General features: G+C 39.8%; 1 protein-coding gene across 8 annotated transcripts in view; it reads right to left on the bottom strand.

The window, feature by feature from the left end:
- AXDND1 (axonemal dynein light chain domain containing 1) overlaps positions 1-10,448 on the bottom strand; it is an 82,674-nt gene extending 72,226 nt beyond the window's left edge. For 4 of the 8 annotated variants that reach the window (XM_059937358.1, XM_059937371.1, XM_059937381.1 and 1 more), the window contains exons 1-8: positions 10,258-10,438; positions 9,870-10,064; positions 8,238-8,410; positions 7,710-7,813; positions 4,970-5,090; positions 3,854-3,939; positions 1,687-1,743; positions 120-222 (exon numbers count right to left, since the gene is read on the bottom strand). In XM_059937358.1, the coding sequence (XP_059793341.1) occupies positions 120-222; positions 1,687-1,743; positions 3,854-3,939; positions 4,970-5,090; positions 7,710-7,813; positions 8,238-8,410; positions 9,870-9,948 (723 nt within the window). In that variant the 5' untranslated portion in view covers positions 9,949-10,064; positions 10,258-10,438. Of the gene's footprint in view, positions 1-119; positions 223-1,686; positions 1,744-3,853; positions 3,940-4,969; positions 5,091-7,709; positions 7,814-8,237; positions 8,411-9,869; positions 10,065-10,257 lie in introns of all 8 variants that reach the window. The other 4 variants (XM_059937363.1, XM_059937368.1, XM_059937375.1 and 1 more) reach the window with 4 other exon arrangements.
- Between the last annotated feature and the right edge of the window lie 4,012 nt (positions 10,449-14,460).

The raw sequence follows: 14,460 nt of genomic DNA, 5'->3' as shown, positions 1-14,460 counted from the left end.
CTAAATGACCTGCCCAAGGTCATCAGCTAATAAACGGCAGGGTCAGGAGTCCAATCCAGGCATTCTACCTCCAGAGTGCATGCTCTTAACCACTGGTTTACATTGATCTTTGCAATTACCTTGGTTGGCCCTGTATATGCCTGATTTTCCACACCAGCCCTCTCTAGCATAGTATCCATCACATCATTCAGCTGGACCACTTCTACTCTTTTATTAGGTTTCCTAAAAGATTAAGATGGCAGACATATATAAGTAGTGTTACAATAGGTCATGCTCAGATGGCAAAAGGAACATAATATGTATAAAGAAAATGTACATACTATGGAATATTAATGGTATTTTAAAGCGTTATACCTATATGTACAATACTAATCTAGTGGGATATCAATAATACAGTAAAACAAAATACAAAAACAAAACAAAACAAAAACCAACAAAAATGCAATGTATGATCCTCTTTTTCATAAAAGAAAATAATGTTCCACCTCCCAAAAAAACTCTATACCCCTATTGTGTAAGATTGTAAGAACACAGAAAAATGTGGAGTAATAAACACCAAGCTGCTAAGATCCGCTACTTCACAATATAAAAGAAAAGGGACAAGGGATAGATAAGGAAAAAAGCCTATAGCAAAATGGAGAAATACTAATGGATAAATTTAGAATATAAAAGTTATAAATTTTTATAACTTTTATAAAGTTATATATGATCCAGCAATCCCACTTGAAATCAGGATCTCGAAGAGAGGGACTTCCCTGGCAGTCCAGTGGCTAAGAATCCATGCTTCCACTGTAGGGGGCACGGGTTTGATCCCTGGTCAGGGGACTATGATACTGCATGCCGCGTGGTGTGGCCAAAAGAAAAAAAAAAAAAAAGGATCTTGAAGAGATATTAACACTCCCATGTTCATTGAAGCTATTCACAATAGCCAAGATGTGGAAACAACTTAAATGTCCATTGATGAATGGATAAAGAAAATGTGGTGTGTGTGTGTATACATATATATATATATGTATACACACACACACATACATACATACATACACACACACTGGAATATCGTTCAGCCTTAAAAAAAGAAGGAAATTCTGCAATATGCAACAACATGAATGTCCCTAGAGGACATTATGCTAAGTGAAATAAGCCAGTCACAGAAAAACAAATACTGTGTGATTCCACTTACATGGGGTATCTAAAATAGTCAAACTCATAGAATCAGAAAGTGGAATGGTGGTTTGCAGGGGCTGAGGGGAGAAGGAAATGGAAAGTTGCTAATCAATGGGCATAATATTTCAGTTATGCAAGGTTCTACAGTTCTGCTATACAACACTGTGCCTATAATTACAATATTGTATTGCACACTTAAAATTTTATTAAGAGGGTAGATCTCATGTTAAGTATTCTTACCACAATAAAATAAAATTTAAAAACAAACCAAAAAAAACCATTTAAAATGGTTTAAAAAAAGTGTTTTTAGCACTTTGATATTATTATAAATATGTAAAAAATCAATATGCAGTTGGACAAATGAAAACACTGATTAAATGATAGAACTGTAGGCAATTATTGTCTTGGCTTTCTGCAGTAATTTTAATATTTTTGTGTAATAAAGTACCAATAAAAAGGAAAATATGTGTATATAGTTATTCTTTCTTAGAAACACTCTCAAAAATAAACTGTACTTACATGGATGGGAAGAGCAATAGTCTATTTTCACTGTCTGTGAGGAGAGTAGTATATTTGCTGAAATAATTAAGACAGGTAAATATTATTGTAAGAAAACTGTCTGGCCTATTTATCACATAACAGCACATGAAAAACTTAAGACCTCACAGAATTGAGAAGCTTGGAGACAATCAGAAAGGTCCATCGTTTTACACACAAGAGGATACTTGAATAGCCTTAGACATCTACAGACACAGATATAATGATACTTACAATATTTTTAAAAATTTTAAGTAAAAGAGCTTTAATCACATTCCTCAATGTATCACAATACAAAAATTTCTTTGATTCATTTAAAAAAAGGACATTTCAAAGGTGGAAGAATGTTTTAAGAACACTAAAGTCAACAAAGTTAAGTGACTAAACAGGTTATAAAACTAATAAGCAGAGATGAAACTAGAACCCAATTTTCCTGATGCCCAGCATGTATATCTGTCCTCTGGAAGTACTTGCTTATACCTAAATGGATATCACAATGAGAACCTCATGGTAATTCTTCAAATTCATTATTATTTATATATCTTTTTTCTTCCCCTAGTTAAAAAACATCTCCTTTGGTTCTGCCCCCTACTGGAACACAGTTCGTTAATAAGGTCCACTTTCAGAGTTTAGATTAGTGAAAAATATCCAGGGAATATAAAGACTCAAAATAAAGTTTCAAAAATGAGTATGTGAGCGGGACTAGAAGCAATGACACCCCAGGAGCAATGAGTACACCTAGCACCCAGATCTTGGTTTCTAAGAACCCTTCTCCACTAAAAGGAAAACAGTACTCCGTGGAGAAGTGACTCATAGCTCACTCCAAAGCTGGAGTTGGGAAATACAAGATGAACCTGAAAATCTCATTGAGCCAGAAAATAAGAGAACATTCAAAGAATGATGGGGACATGCCTAAAGAACACAAGAGCCAGCTCAAAGGATCTGGCATTAGTAAAATCAGGAAAAATCTGAACATCAACGATAGCAAAGAATTATAACTCAGTGAAAAAGACAGAAATCTATGAGTCTATATTGTAAAATGGCAACTAATATATACAAGAATGACAGAGCTAAAAAAGTCATCAAAAAGATCTATAAGTAGTGGGTTACAAGGAAATACACACTAAAGTATTTGGTGGCAAAGGGTCATGAGGGCCTCCAACTTACTCTTGAATAGTTTAAGTGTGTGTGTGTGTATTAAAGCAAATGAGGCAAAATGTAAACACTCAGTGAGTCAGGATAGAGGGTATACAGGAGTTCCCTGTCCCATTTTTGTAACTTCTTTATAATTTTGAAATTATATAAGAATTAATAATAGTTACCCCAAAAATGAGTTCCATTTAGTTCCCTTTGGCAAAATATTGTTCTGAAACCCACCATCATAAGGAAATGACGTTTAACATATGTACTGGATAAGGTAAAAAGAATGACAGCTTCTGGATATTTTACTATAAAACCTAGTCCAAAGTTCTAGTTTTTTAAACTATGAAACATTCAAGTGTTGTTTCAGAAAATAAAAGCAAGATCCCATTTTCAATCCCATTAGCAGGAATCAAAGAAAACTTGAAATGACTAGTCTGAAGTCTGGAGCTAAGCCCTAGAGTGTGCATTATGAGATTCCAACTTAGAGGGCTACTTTCCTTTGTCATTGCTCAAAACCATTCCCAAAGAGGCATAGCAAGCATTCAGAACAAAGATCTTTTTTTTTTTTTTAATTCAAAATTAAACAGTAGGAAAAGACAGAGAACAATTTAATCTAAACTAAAATCTCAAACTCTTTTTTTAAATTGAAATATAATTGATCTACAATATTATGTTAGTTTTAGGTGTACAGCAAAATGATTCAGTTATATATTTTTTTCAGATTTTTTTCCATTATAGATTATTACAAGATATTCAATATCCTGTAATAGCAGAGTTCCCTGTGCTATACAGTAAATTCTTCTTGCTCCAAACTCTTTTAAGTAAGACTGTTTTCATTAGTTTTTGATACCTTTCTTAAATTGTATTAGGATGGTAAGCCAGATGTTTACTCATTTCACTGTAGATATTGCCTGGGAACATGAGTGAACTGCTCAGGTTCCTCTATGTCTGGGAAGTAGGAAACAGTTCAACTTGTCAGATATTCAGTATATACCACAGTACTCACTCATCATAACACTCCAAACCTGAAACTCCTGTATTTGACACAATATGAAATTCTTCAGGAATCAAAGTATCTGATAGTTTCTTTGGCTTAAAAAGAAAGAAAGAACAACAAGAATAAAAACAAGCAGATGAAAAAAATTGAGTTTCACAAATCCTAATTCCTATACCAAACGGATAATATTTATTAAGAGTTTTTGATTAAAGAAATAACAATATTAGTAATATGGGTCATGGCAAGGAGTAATAAACTTTTAGCAGAGCATAAATTTAAAAATTAGCCATGGGGCTTCCCTGGTGGCTCAGTGGTTAAGAATCCACCTGCCAATGCAGGGGACACAGGTTCGACCCCTAGTCCAGGAAGATCCCACATGCCGCGGAGCAACTAAGCCCGTGCACCACAACTACTGAGCCTGCGCTCTAGAGCCCACAAGCCACAAATACTGAGCCTATGTGCCACAACTACTGAAGCCCACGCACCTAGAGTCCATGCTCCGCAACAAGAGAAGCTACCGCAGTAAGAAGCCCATGCACCGCAACAAAGAGTGGCCCCCGCTCACCGCAACTAGAGAAAGCCCGCGCACAGCAACAAAGACCCAACGCAGCCAAAAATAAATAAATAAATGTTAAAATAAATAAATAAATAAAATAAAAAATTAGCCATGAACTAAAGAACAATCTTGGTTTTAGTATTAATTACACAAAAATCTATCAACTTTAAAATTCAATAGGAATTTAAAATTCACCTTAGCAACAAGCCAAAAGTAAGAATTCTATAATTCTTTTTTCTGCCTTTTTTTAAACTGAAGTATAGTTGATTTATAATGTTGTGTTACTTTCAAGAATTCTACAACTTTAAGCTGTTGGTTTGTTTTTTTAAAAAATCTAGTCTCCTACACTGTATTATCTAGATTAAATAACTGTAGCTTGGAAAATGGCTTAAAATAAGATATGTTTGATCATCTCCCACTAAATGCCCTTTTCTAGAAATAATTAGAAAGTGCTATGAAAATATAAACAATGCAGGTTGTTATAGTATGACATGGCTTTATATTTTGCGGAAATTTTTTTTTTAAGTAGAGAGAGGGAGAGGAAATTATTTGTCAAATACTTTATTTACCTTATGAGGCACAAGGACACCATCACGTGGTTGTAATGAACGGTCCATTTGTGGGGGACAAACTGTGCTCTCCCTTGTCTCTCCTTTAACATATTTAACATCGTACAGAAAAGAAATATCCCTGAAAGATAAGAAAAATATATTTACAAAATAAATTTTGTCTGGCTACTGGATAAGAGTGGGTAAAGTCCACACACATCCTTCTAGTGGATAAAAAGGGACACAAAACTGGTCTCCTTACCTCATACTTTACTAAGAAGGCTGAGGCATTAGGGTTCCCCCCCCCGCCCCCCGCACTCTTCCTCTTCTCCATCTCAAATTTCTCATTCGCCTTTCCTTCAGCCTCATGTTAAGATGTATTCTCTTCCCCAGGATTATTTCCTCCACTTAAGTCCTTCATTTCACCTTTGCCCACATCCTTGGGGACCTCATTCCATCAATCCTAATTTCTGTGTATTTCCTTCTATCTTGGAACATTCCCCCTGGTCTATAACTCAAGTCTTCTCCCCTTCTAAAAATCTTCCCTTGACCATGCATTGTTGTCAAGTTACCTTGATCTATCTATCTCTCACTTTCTGCTAAACATCAGACTTCTTAAAATTTCCCTGCAATCGGATTTCATTCCCATTTCTCTTCTGAAATCATTCTCCAGAAAGCTGAGGATGACTTTCTACAGCTAAGTCATCAGTTCTCATCTTCCACTATTTTCCTGGAATATTTTCCAGGGTTGATCACCTCTCTTCTTAAAAACACTCTCCTCTCCTCTATCCTCTGTATGACTGGACTCTCCTGGTTCTTTCATCTTACCTAACCCTTCTTGAACATCTCCGTGACCTCCTGCCTACCAAATGGAAATGCTCACAACGTCCTGTCCTCATCCCTCTGCGCTCTCCCTACACTTTCTCCCTTGGCAATGCTATCAAATCTCACCTTATCATATTTGTTACCTCTAGATACGACTGAATAATTCTCCTTCATTCTCACTTTTCACCCTTCTATATTCACTAATTCTGTCAGTTAGCACCACCACTCAACTCATCAAAAATCTCAGCATCCATAATTGATTCCGTCCCATCCTTTGTCCTCAATATCTATCACTAACACTTATTAACTTTACAGTCACCCTCCTCTTGTCTCTTGCCAATGCCAAATCAAGGTAACTTTTGCCATGTAAGGTATGTATCCACAGGTTCCAAGGACTGCAGTGAGGACATTTCAAGGAGGTCATTATCCTGTCTATCACACTACAGATCTTCACATTTTAAAAAATTCCAACTCAGATGTCATTTGACATTAAAACTTTAATGTCAGTTTATTGCTGCGTTCAGATATAGCTAATTATTTTTTAAAGTACTTCAAACATCTCATAACTACTAATTATTATATAGTAATAATTATAGCCATGGTCTGATGGCATAAAGTACCAATACTTATGACACCAAAGCCCCAGGACACAGAAGTGAATAGCCTAAATTTCTGCCACTTTTTCTAGCACTGAGACATAGCTGAGTAATAACACCTTATATTTACATAGCAGTGTATAGTTTTACAAGTGCTCTTGCATTATCTCATTTGTGCTTTCTATATCCCTGGAAGGTACACAAAATGGAGCAAGTCTATTATTCCCTTTTTACAAGTGAGAAAATGGAACTCAGAAAGACTAAATAACCTACCCAAGTATTAGTAACTGTAAACTTACTATTAAGTGATATTTCAGTAAGGAGCATGGAGGGAGTAAATTTTTTTTTGGAGGGAGTAAATTGATAAATGAACCATACACAGAAAATTAGCAGATTACAATCTTCACAGGGAAAATGTTGACATTTTGGATATTTTTAGGAATGATATAAAAACAACAAATATAATTTGCTGATTTGATCTAAAACAGTGTAAAGGTTAAGGGTTCGCTTTGAGGAAAAGCAGGGATTAAGCACTTGTTTTTCAAGGTTTTGCAGGTCATGAAGCTATTTTACCTAGCTCTTCTCAGATGTGCAAATAAAAGAGGCCCTAAAGGCATTCTGCCTGATATTGTCCCTTCTACTAGGGTACAACAAAGAATAGGAGAGTAAGGGGGCAAGTACATGAAGGCATGCAAAAGCAAATTTAAAACAAGTGAAAAGCCAACAGAGCCAGCACCTATTGCCATCCTGTTAATAATCATACACAAAAAGGTAGACCCATGTCCTCTTCAGATTGTATTCTGGTTCATTAAAGATACTTCAAGCGGGCTTCCCTGGTGGCACAGTGGTTAAGAATCTGCTTGTCAAAGCAGGGGACACCGGTTCAAGCCCTGGTCTGGGAAGATCCCACATGCCGCAGAGCAACTAAGCCCGTGCACCACAACTACCGAGCCTGCGCTCTAGAGCCCACAAGCCACAACTACTGAGCCCGTGTGCCACAGCTACTGAAGCCCATGCACCTAGAGCCCGCAGCAAGAGTAGACACCGCAATGAGAAGCCCGCGCACCGCAACGAAGAGTAGCCCCCGCTCGCCACAACTAGAGAAAGCCCGCGCACAGCAACGAAGACCCAATGCAGCCAAAAATAAATAAATAAATTTATTTCAAGAAAAAAGATACTTCAAGCTTTGAAATCTTGATTCTATGATTTTATTCCCTGATTTAAAATCGATGATTCTATGATTTTACAATTTTTCTGATTCTGCTCCTCCCAAGGAAATCATACAAAATGAGATAATGACTCTATTCATCTGCATCTACCCAACTATCTTCTTTCTTTACCTTCCAGCTCCTGTTAGGGAAACAGGATGGTCAATCAGATATTTGAACTTATTTCTTCGAATAGGGTTATGCCAGACGTGGTCTACAGGGCGTGGAAGAGTACCCTGGGAAAAAGAAAAACATGACTACACAGCAGAGGGTGCTCTAGTCAAGTGAAATCTATTCTTAATCATTTTTGAGTATTTACATTAAAGGCATTTGAATATTCTATGGAAAAAGAGAGCAGAATTCTTATTTAATACCAAGGAGAAAGACTGAAACTAGGAAAATTCAATAGTGAAAGAAAAATATCAAGACTAAGAGTAGTAATGATCATTTAGGTAAATCACATAAAAACAGGTTAATGGAAATACTCAAGTATTTCCTTGAAAATATTCATGCAAAAGATTTTAGTTTTCAATCTAGGAAATTAATTTTAAAATACTCTTAAGACAATCTGGAATATATAACATATGCTAAATAAATACTTAATGAACTGGATACCAAAAGATAAATGTTCCCAAGTACTTTATATATGTATATACACACCTTTGGGGTTTTAATTTTCTTAGGAGGCAGTAGGTTTTCAGGACAAGGACCAGCATTAGCTGCATAGGTCAGAGAAAGTAGAACTTCCTGAGGGATGAACTCATTCTGAAGGGAAGTAGGAAGGGGTTTTGATGGATCCACCAGACTTTTTTTCTCCCTTAGCTTAGGAAGTCCTAAGAAAATAATGGGAAAGAAAAGTTTACTGTAGTTTTTTTGAGAGTTAATTAGAGATTCCCAGGCTACCTCATCAATCCCATATATATGTTGCTAACAGAGAGAAACATTGCTTCCGGTTGCCAAGAATAGCAGCAATATTTAAAACACTGAAAATCAACTAGTCAAGAAAAAGAAACTCATATTGTCTGCCCTACTCACACTTACATCAGACATGAGTTCAAAAACTCAGGTACAAAGATGAACCTCCATTATTCCAAATTCAAAGTTGAAAATTAAACTCACTTCACTTGATCAACTAACCAAGATAGCATGAAGATGATGGGAATGTCTATTTTCCCTTTGATGTGAAAATGACAAAAGAAATGTCCTCTCCTCAAAACTGTCAAATTATTTAGTAATTTTTTCCATATAAGTTCAAAGGTGAAAATTAAACTGGAATATTTATAGAGTGAAAGGGATCTGAGTTGGATTTAAATGTAGAATTGGGATCCTTAGAAATGAAGAGAGTGGAATAATCTGAGCAAATTAGTGGAGTAAGACTCAGTACAAAGAGTGTTCTACTCAGCTTGACTAGGGCAGAGGAGTTATAAAGGTAGGGGAGTAGGCCTAATATAGGAAAAGGTCTCCTATGCAGTCAGCAAGGAGGCTTGGGTTGTCACTCTTCTTAAAGAACTCTCAACTAATCTATGCCCCTCACATAGAATGGTTTATGTTAATTTCTGTAAGGATGTATCATGCTTTGATCACCATCAAAACCTCTGAAGTTCACATTACCAAATGTCTATCTCTTGAAAGTTTGGGATGGAGTCAGAATATCAGAGGAAATAAGGGAAAAAAAAAAGTTAGGTGGGACTTCAGCAGAATCTCCCCTAAAAACAAGATGTAGGTGAGTTGGAGGAAGCTTTAACATAATGAGGGGTAGGGATGAGTCTAGCAGATTCTTTGGTTTTTTTTTTTTGGCATGCAGGATCTTAGTTCCCAGACCAGGGATCGAACTGGAGCCCCCTGAAATGGAAGCGCGGAGTCAACCACTGGACCGCCAGGGAAGTCACTAGCAGATTCTTATTCCAGTACAGATCTGCATTTACCTATATATGAATGAAAATCTTATACAAATAATTACTTTCATTCAGAAGAATTACTAAAACCTGATACAAACTGGTTTGTTACCAAATACCCAAAAAAGGTACTGTTTCATACAACCACTGGTATTTAAAATAGGTTGAATTTAGAACAATATAAAACTCATTAGCATTTGAAAAAACTTACAAACACAGTCCTTACGCAGAGTAGTGAAAAACACTATAAAAGGAATGGCTTTTGATTTTACTGAAACAAGTGTATTGGAAAAACGAAACTAATTAAAGTATCCTGAAATCTCAGATTAAGGAAAATAGTGAACGTATTGTGATTTCTGACTATGGCCGTGATTATTTATGCCTTGAAGAACTTTACCTGTCTCTTCCTTGGACGCAGAGATTTTCAAATTTTTGTCCTCAGGTGTTGACGTTGAGGGCGTTTTCGGGAGCGACATAGTAAGCAATGCCTCCTATCACTCTCTAGCAATTTGAAATTACTAATTACTCCAGAAAGCTAACCTAGAAACAAATCAGCGGCATTACTGGGATTTGGCAGGGCTGCCACATTGACCTGCAGGAAAGAGAGAGAGAGAGAGACCCGTTAACTGTTTATGTTAAAATTGGAGTTTACAATTCATCTAGCATGGCTTTTCTTTGGGGAGACTTCTGGGCTCTAAAGTCCTCTGATGCGACTAAGAAGCCTGGAGTCTGGGCCCAGGTCGGGAAGTACACGCTCGGCCCACCCCTCCGGCCACCGGCATCACCTGAAGGCGCCCCTCGCTCGACGTCCCGGCCTCCCCACAGGCAGCGCCTGGCGCACGCACCCCACCGACTCGCGGTCGGGCAGAGTTCGCACCGTTTCTGCATCACAAGTGATGGGAAACCGACACTTGCAGCCCGTACCGGTAAACTGTGCTTCCCGCCAGACATCTTGTTGCCGCACCTTTTCCCAGACAACCTGCGTGTCGTCATAGAAACCCAGGACCCCAAGCCTTAGCAACCCTCAATGGCGGCTGCCTTCGGCGGTGCCGGCGGAGGACAGAGACGGCTAAGAGTCTCTCGGGGATCCAATGTGTTTTAAATCTCAACATAGATTCAACAGCAATGAAGAATAAAAATGTTTAATAGGGCCGTTCTCACGGAGTCAGAAAGTGTCTGGATCCCGGCGCTTCCGCGGCAGGCCGGCGGCAGTGCGCAGGCGCTAGCGGTTCCTGGGGTCGCTCTCCCCCTGTCCCGGGAAGACTTCTCAGGCTTGTGACCAAAGGCGGGGTAGGACTTCAGCAAGAGCTTCTCGCATCACTCTCTCCCACTTTTTTTTTGTTTCCTCTGTTTTTCTAAAAGCCACATTCAGGGGGAAATTGGGTAAACAAAAACTCTGTGTACCTATCAGTTGAGGCATTATTGCAGAAGCTGCTCCTGTCCTTGGCATTTCCATCGAGTCTTCCTTGGATAATTAAGCACCGCCCCCGCCCCCCTTCCCATCCTACTCTTCCCTTTCCGTGCAGGGGGAAGGCATTCCTTGGTCCAGACTTTTTTTGGCTGGAGGCAGGTAAGGAGACTGCACTTCAGGCAGAGCCAACCCAAGTCAAATCGTTGGGTCTTACTGCTTAAAAACCTGTTCTCAGGAGGTAATGGGATAAACACATTAGAACGGAGGAGCTGAGAACCCGCCTCTTACCACCACCAGGATTGTTAGCCAACCAAACTTGGGTCTGCTCGCCCAAAGCATAGCCTGGTTGTGAAGGAAAGTAGAGTTTATTACAAGGTGTGATGAAGGAAAATACAGAGTTTATTGCAAGGTGCTAAGCAAGGAGAATAGGCTCAAAAGACCTGAACTCCCCAGTGGCTTTCAGGGAAGGGTTTTTAAAGGCAGGGTGAGGGAGAGAGTCACAGGTGCCTGATCAGCTTGTGGACATTTTTCTGATTGATTTCTGGTTGGTGGGGAGGTAACCAGGTGGTATTTCGGGAGGCAACATCATCAGCCTTATGGTTCCAAACGGTCTGGGGTCCATGTGCTTTTGTTAACATGCAGTCAACTTCTTCCATCTGGTGGGGGAGTTAGTATATGTAAAAAACTCAAGGATATGGCTCAGAATATTATCTATAGCCCTTGAGTAGGAACTAAGGGTCCTTGAGTTTTGCTTTACAGCTAAACTATTATTTTACTTGACTGTTTTCCTTTCTTTCTGCATTTTCTCACTTCTCTGAATTTGCTCTTTGGAACTTGGGGAAGGCCTAGGAGGCTGAAGCTTTTCTGCAAACAAGAAGCAGGGGATGGAGGTGTGGGGCGGTGTCTTTCCCCCGAAGGGCTTCACAGGGTCCTACTGCTTGGTTTCAGGATCATTTTGTATTAGGATGGAACCCTAATGCCAAGTAATGCTGGTGGATCCCCAGCATCTAGATGCCTCTAGTCTGAAAAATAAATTTCAGGAGGGAAGAAAACTTCTCTTGTTCAGTCATCATATTCCTTAGTACCAAGCATAGTGCCTGGCACAAACACCTTCAATACATGATGTTTGAAAATCAGCTGGACAGTTCTAATGCTTCTGTGTTTATATGCTTAAGTCTCTGGGTTTTGGGAGACTCATAATAACTCAAAGAAATATGAGCAAAGTGTTGAAAACAAAAACAATACAATCTCTATGCCCCTCTTAATTCTTCTAAACACCTTGGGTATCTAAACATTTTAGCCTTTAGCCCTATCTCCCATCATCCTAGGTTTTTTCTGGATTTTCCAAGAATTAAAATACACATGGCACACACATATTTCACCTTAAGGACTGGCAGCCATCAAAACAGGTGAGGGGCAGAAGAAATGCACAAGCAGGTGGAAGGTAATTTTCCTCCAAAGTTTGTCTTCCTCCCTCTTCACTGGTGTCCTGACTCTACATTAGAGTTTGGAACCATAACCAGGATACTGAACTTCAGAGGTCCCAAAACTCCAGCATCAGTTTATACATGGTTTATCAAGCTTTTAGGTATTAGAGGAACAGAGTAATTCATCTTTCACATTCTTAAGTTTTAAAAAAATCTAAAGTAGGGCATTGATAAGATGGGGATAAATGAACAGATTCAAGAGATACATAGAAAGTAAAATCTATAGGATTTGGGAAGTGATTGGCTCTATGGTGTGAAGAAAAAGACATCAAATGTTACTTCTCATTTTCTATCCTGTACAACGGTGTGGTGATTATACATACCAGTTCCTGACCAAAGGTCTGGGTTAAAGTTGTAGAAGTATATGAAATATAAGTACAAGAAAAGATAACATAAGAACATTACAATAAGACCATAACTATTGAAGAATACAATTGCTACTCTTAGGAAACTCCTCTCATCATTGTGAATTATACACAATGATGAACGCTGAAATGTTGTTAAGATAAAGTATTACTGAGGTCTTTGATGGAAAATACCATAGCAAAATGCAAGCAGATAATAATTTTCCTAAATAGAAAATTTCAAGACATAGTAAAAGTGACACAGTTAGAAACAGGGCTAACTGTGCTTCTTGATGTTGGCTGACTTCTGTGGCAGCTTTATACCCACTCAGCAGTAGGGTCTTCCAGGGCGTCAAGTGGACAAAACAATATCTCGGAAGACAGCTAGTCAGTGAAATCACCAAACATACCCTGAACTAGGACCAAACAAACACAGTGTGTGCTTATGCACCAATCTTTTTACCAACTCATTTCCTAAGTGTGAACAAGGGTGATACACACATCCATGGGTGCTTAAATATAGCACGCAAAGCTCCCTGAAGTCTGAGTGGGAAGTAGCCCAGTATCTGTATTTAACGTAACAGAAAAATGAAGGTATCAATCACAAATGTTTAAAAGGAGACACTGAGAAAGAAACCTGGACACTGCTCAGCAAACACTTCCCAGGGGAAGAGTAGTATGGAAGAGTATTGCTTCCATAAAACAATGGCATCTGTAAAACTGAAATGATGCTTCAGTCTGTCTTAGTTTTTATGTCATGCAATTCACCCAAGTACCCTCCTTCGGATTTCACCTTATAATAGAGAGACCATTAATGCGGGACGGTTAGACCAGCGTTAGAGGTTCCTGCTCAGCCATTGGTCGGCGCCACAGGGGGCCCCATTCAGCCATTGGTCGATGCCGCAGTGGGCCCCCTCCCCCAAGCGAGCCAGCGTCAATGGGCGGCCCTTAGAGGGGCTGGCAGAGTGGTGGTCGTCAGGTGGAGAGTAAGAGGCAGATCCCAGCCTTCTCCCTGGGGCCCTCCAGCTCACCCAGCTTCGGGCTCCAGAGGCCTCACCAGGACCGCCCACTGGCCGGGCGGAAGTGAACCTCTCCCCCATCCCTGCCTCTGCAACCTAATGGCAGCGGCCGTCTGCATGGGACACAGCCTGGGGCACGTGGCCCCCACCGTTTGGGCAGCCTGAGGAGCCTGAGGGCCGGCTGGGTCCTGGGCGCCTGGCTCCCTCAGTGATGACAGCTGGGCAGTGTCTGGGGACCTGGCCCTGAGGGAGCCACCAACTGAGATCTGCTTCTTCAGCCAGGCCTGGGCACTGGCGGGAGGACCCAGACTGGGTGCTGGACGAACGCTCTGGGGCACGGTAACCGCCCACCCTCCCCGCGCCCCACCTCGCAGGGACTCCCTTCTCTTAGCCAGGCCTGGACCTCGGAGGGCGAAAGTTGAGCCTTGGAACCTTGCCCTTTCCTGTCAGAACAAAGGATAACGTTTATTTGTTATGTCCCTGTAAACCTGTCCCTGTTATGTCCCACGATGTTACAGGAACATCGTGACCTGACCATGACCGGACCTCAAGAACAAACGATCTGACACCAAGAAGTTTGCAACAACTAACCACGCCTCTCCCTCACCTTTCCTATAAAAGGGCTTTGCTGAAAGATTTCAGGGAGTTTGGGGTTTTTTTTAAGGCATGAGCCACCCATCTCCCTGCATGGCCCTGCAATAATCCTTTCTCTGTCCCAAACTCCAGC

Source organism: Balaenoptera ricei, chromosome 1, assembly GCF_028023285.1.
Source record: "Balaenoptera ricei isolate mBalRic1 chromosome 1, mBalRic1.hap2, whole genome shotgun sequence".
NCBI classification, from domain to species: domain Eukaryota; kingdom Metazoa; phylum Chordata; class Mammalia; order Artiodactyla; family Balaenopteridae; genus Balaenoptera; species Balaenoptera ricei.
This window is presented reverse-complemented; position numbering and strand designations above follow the sequence as displayed.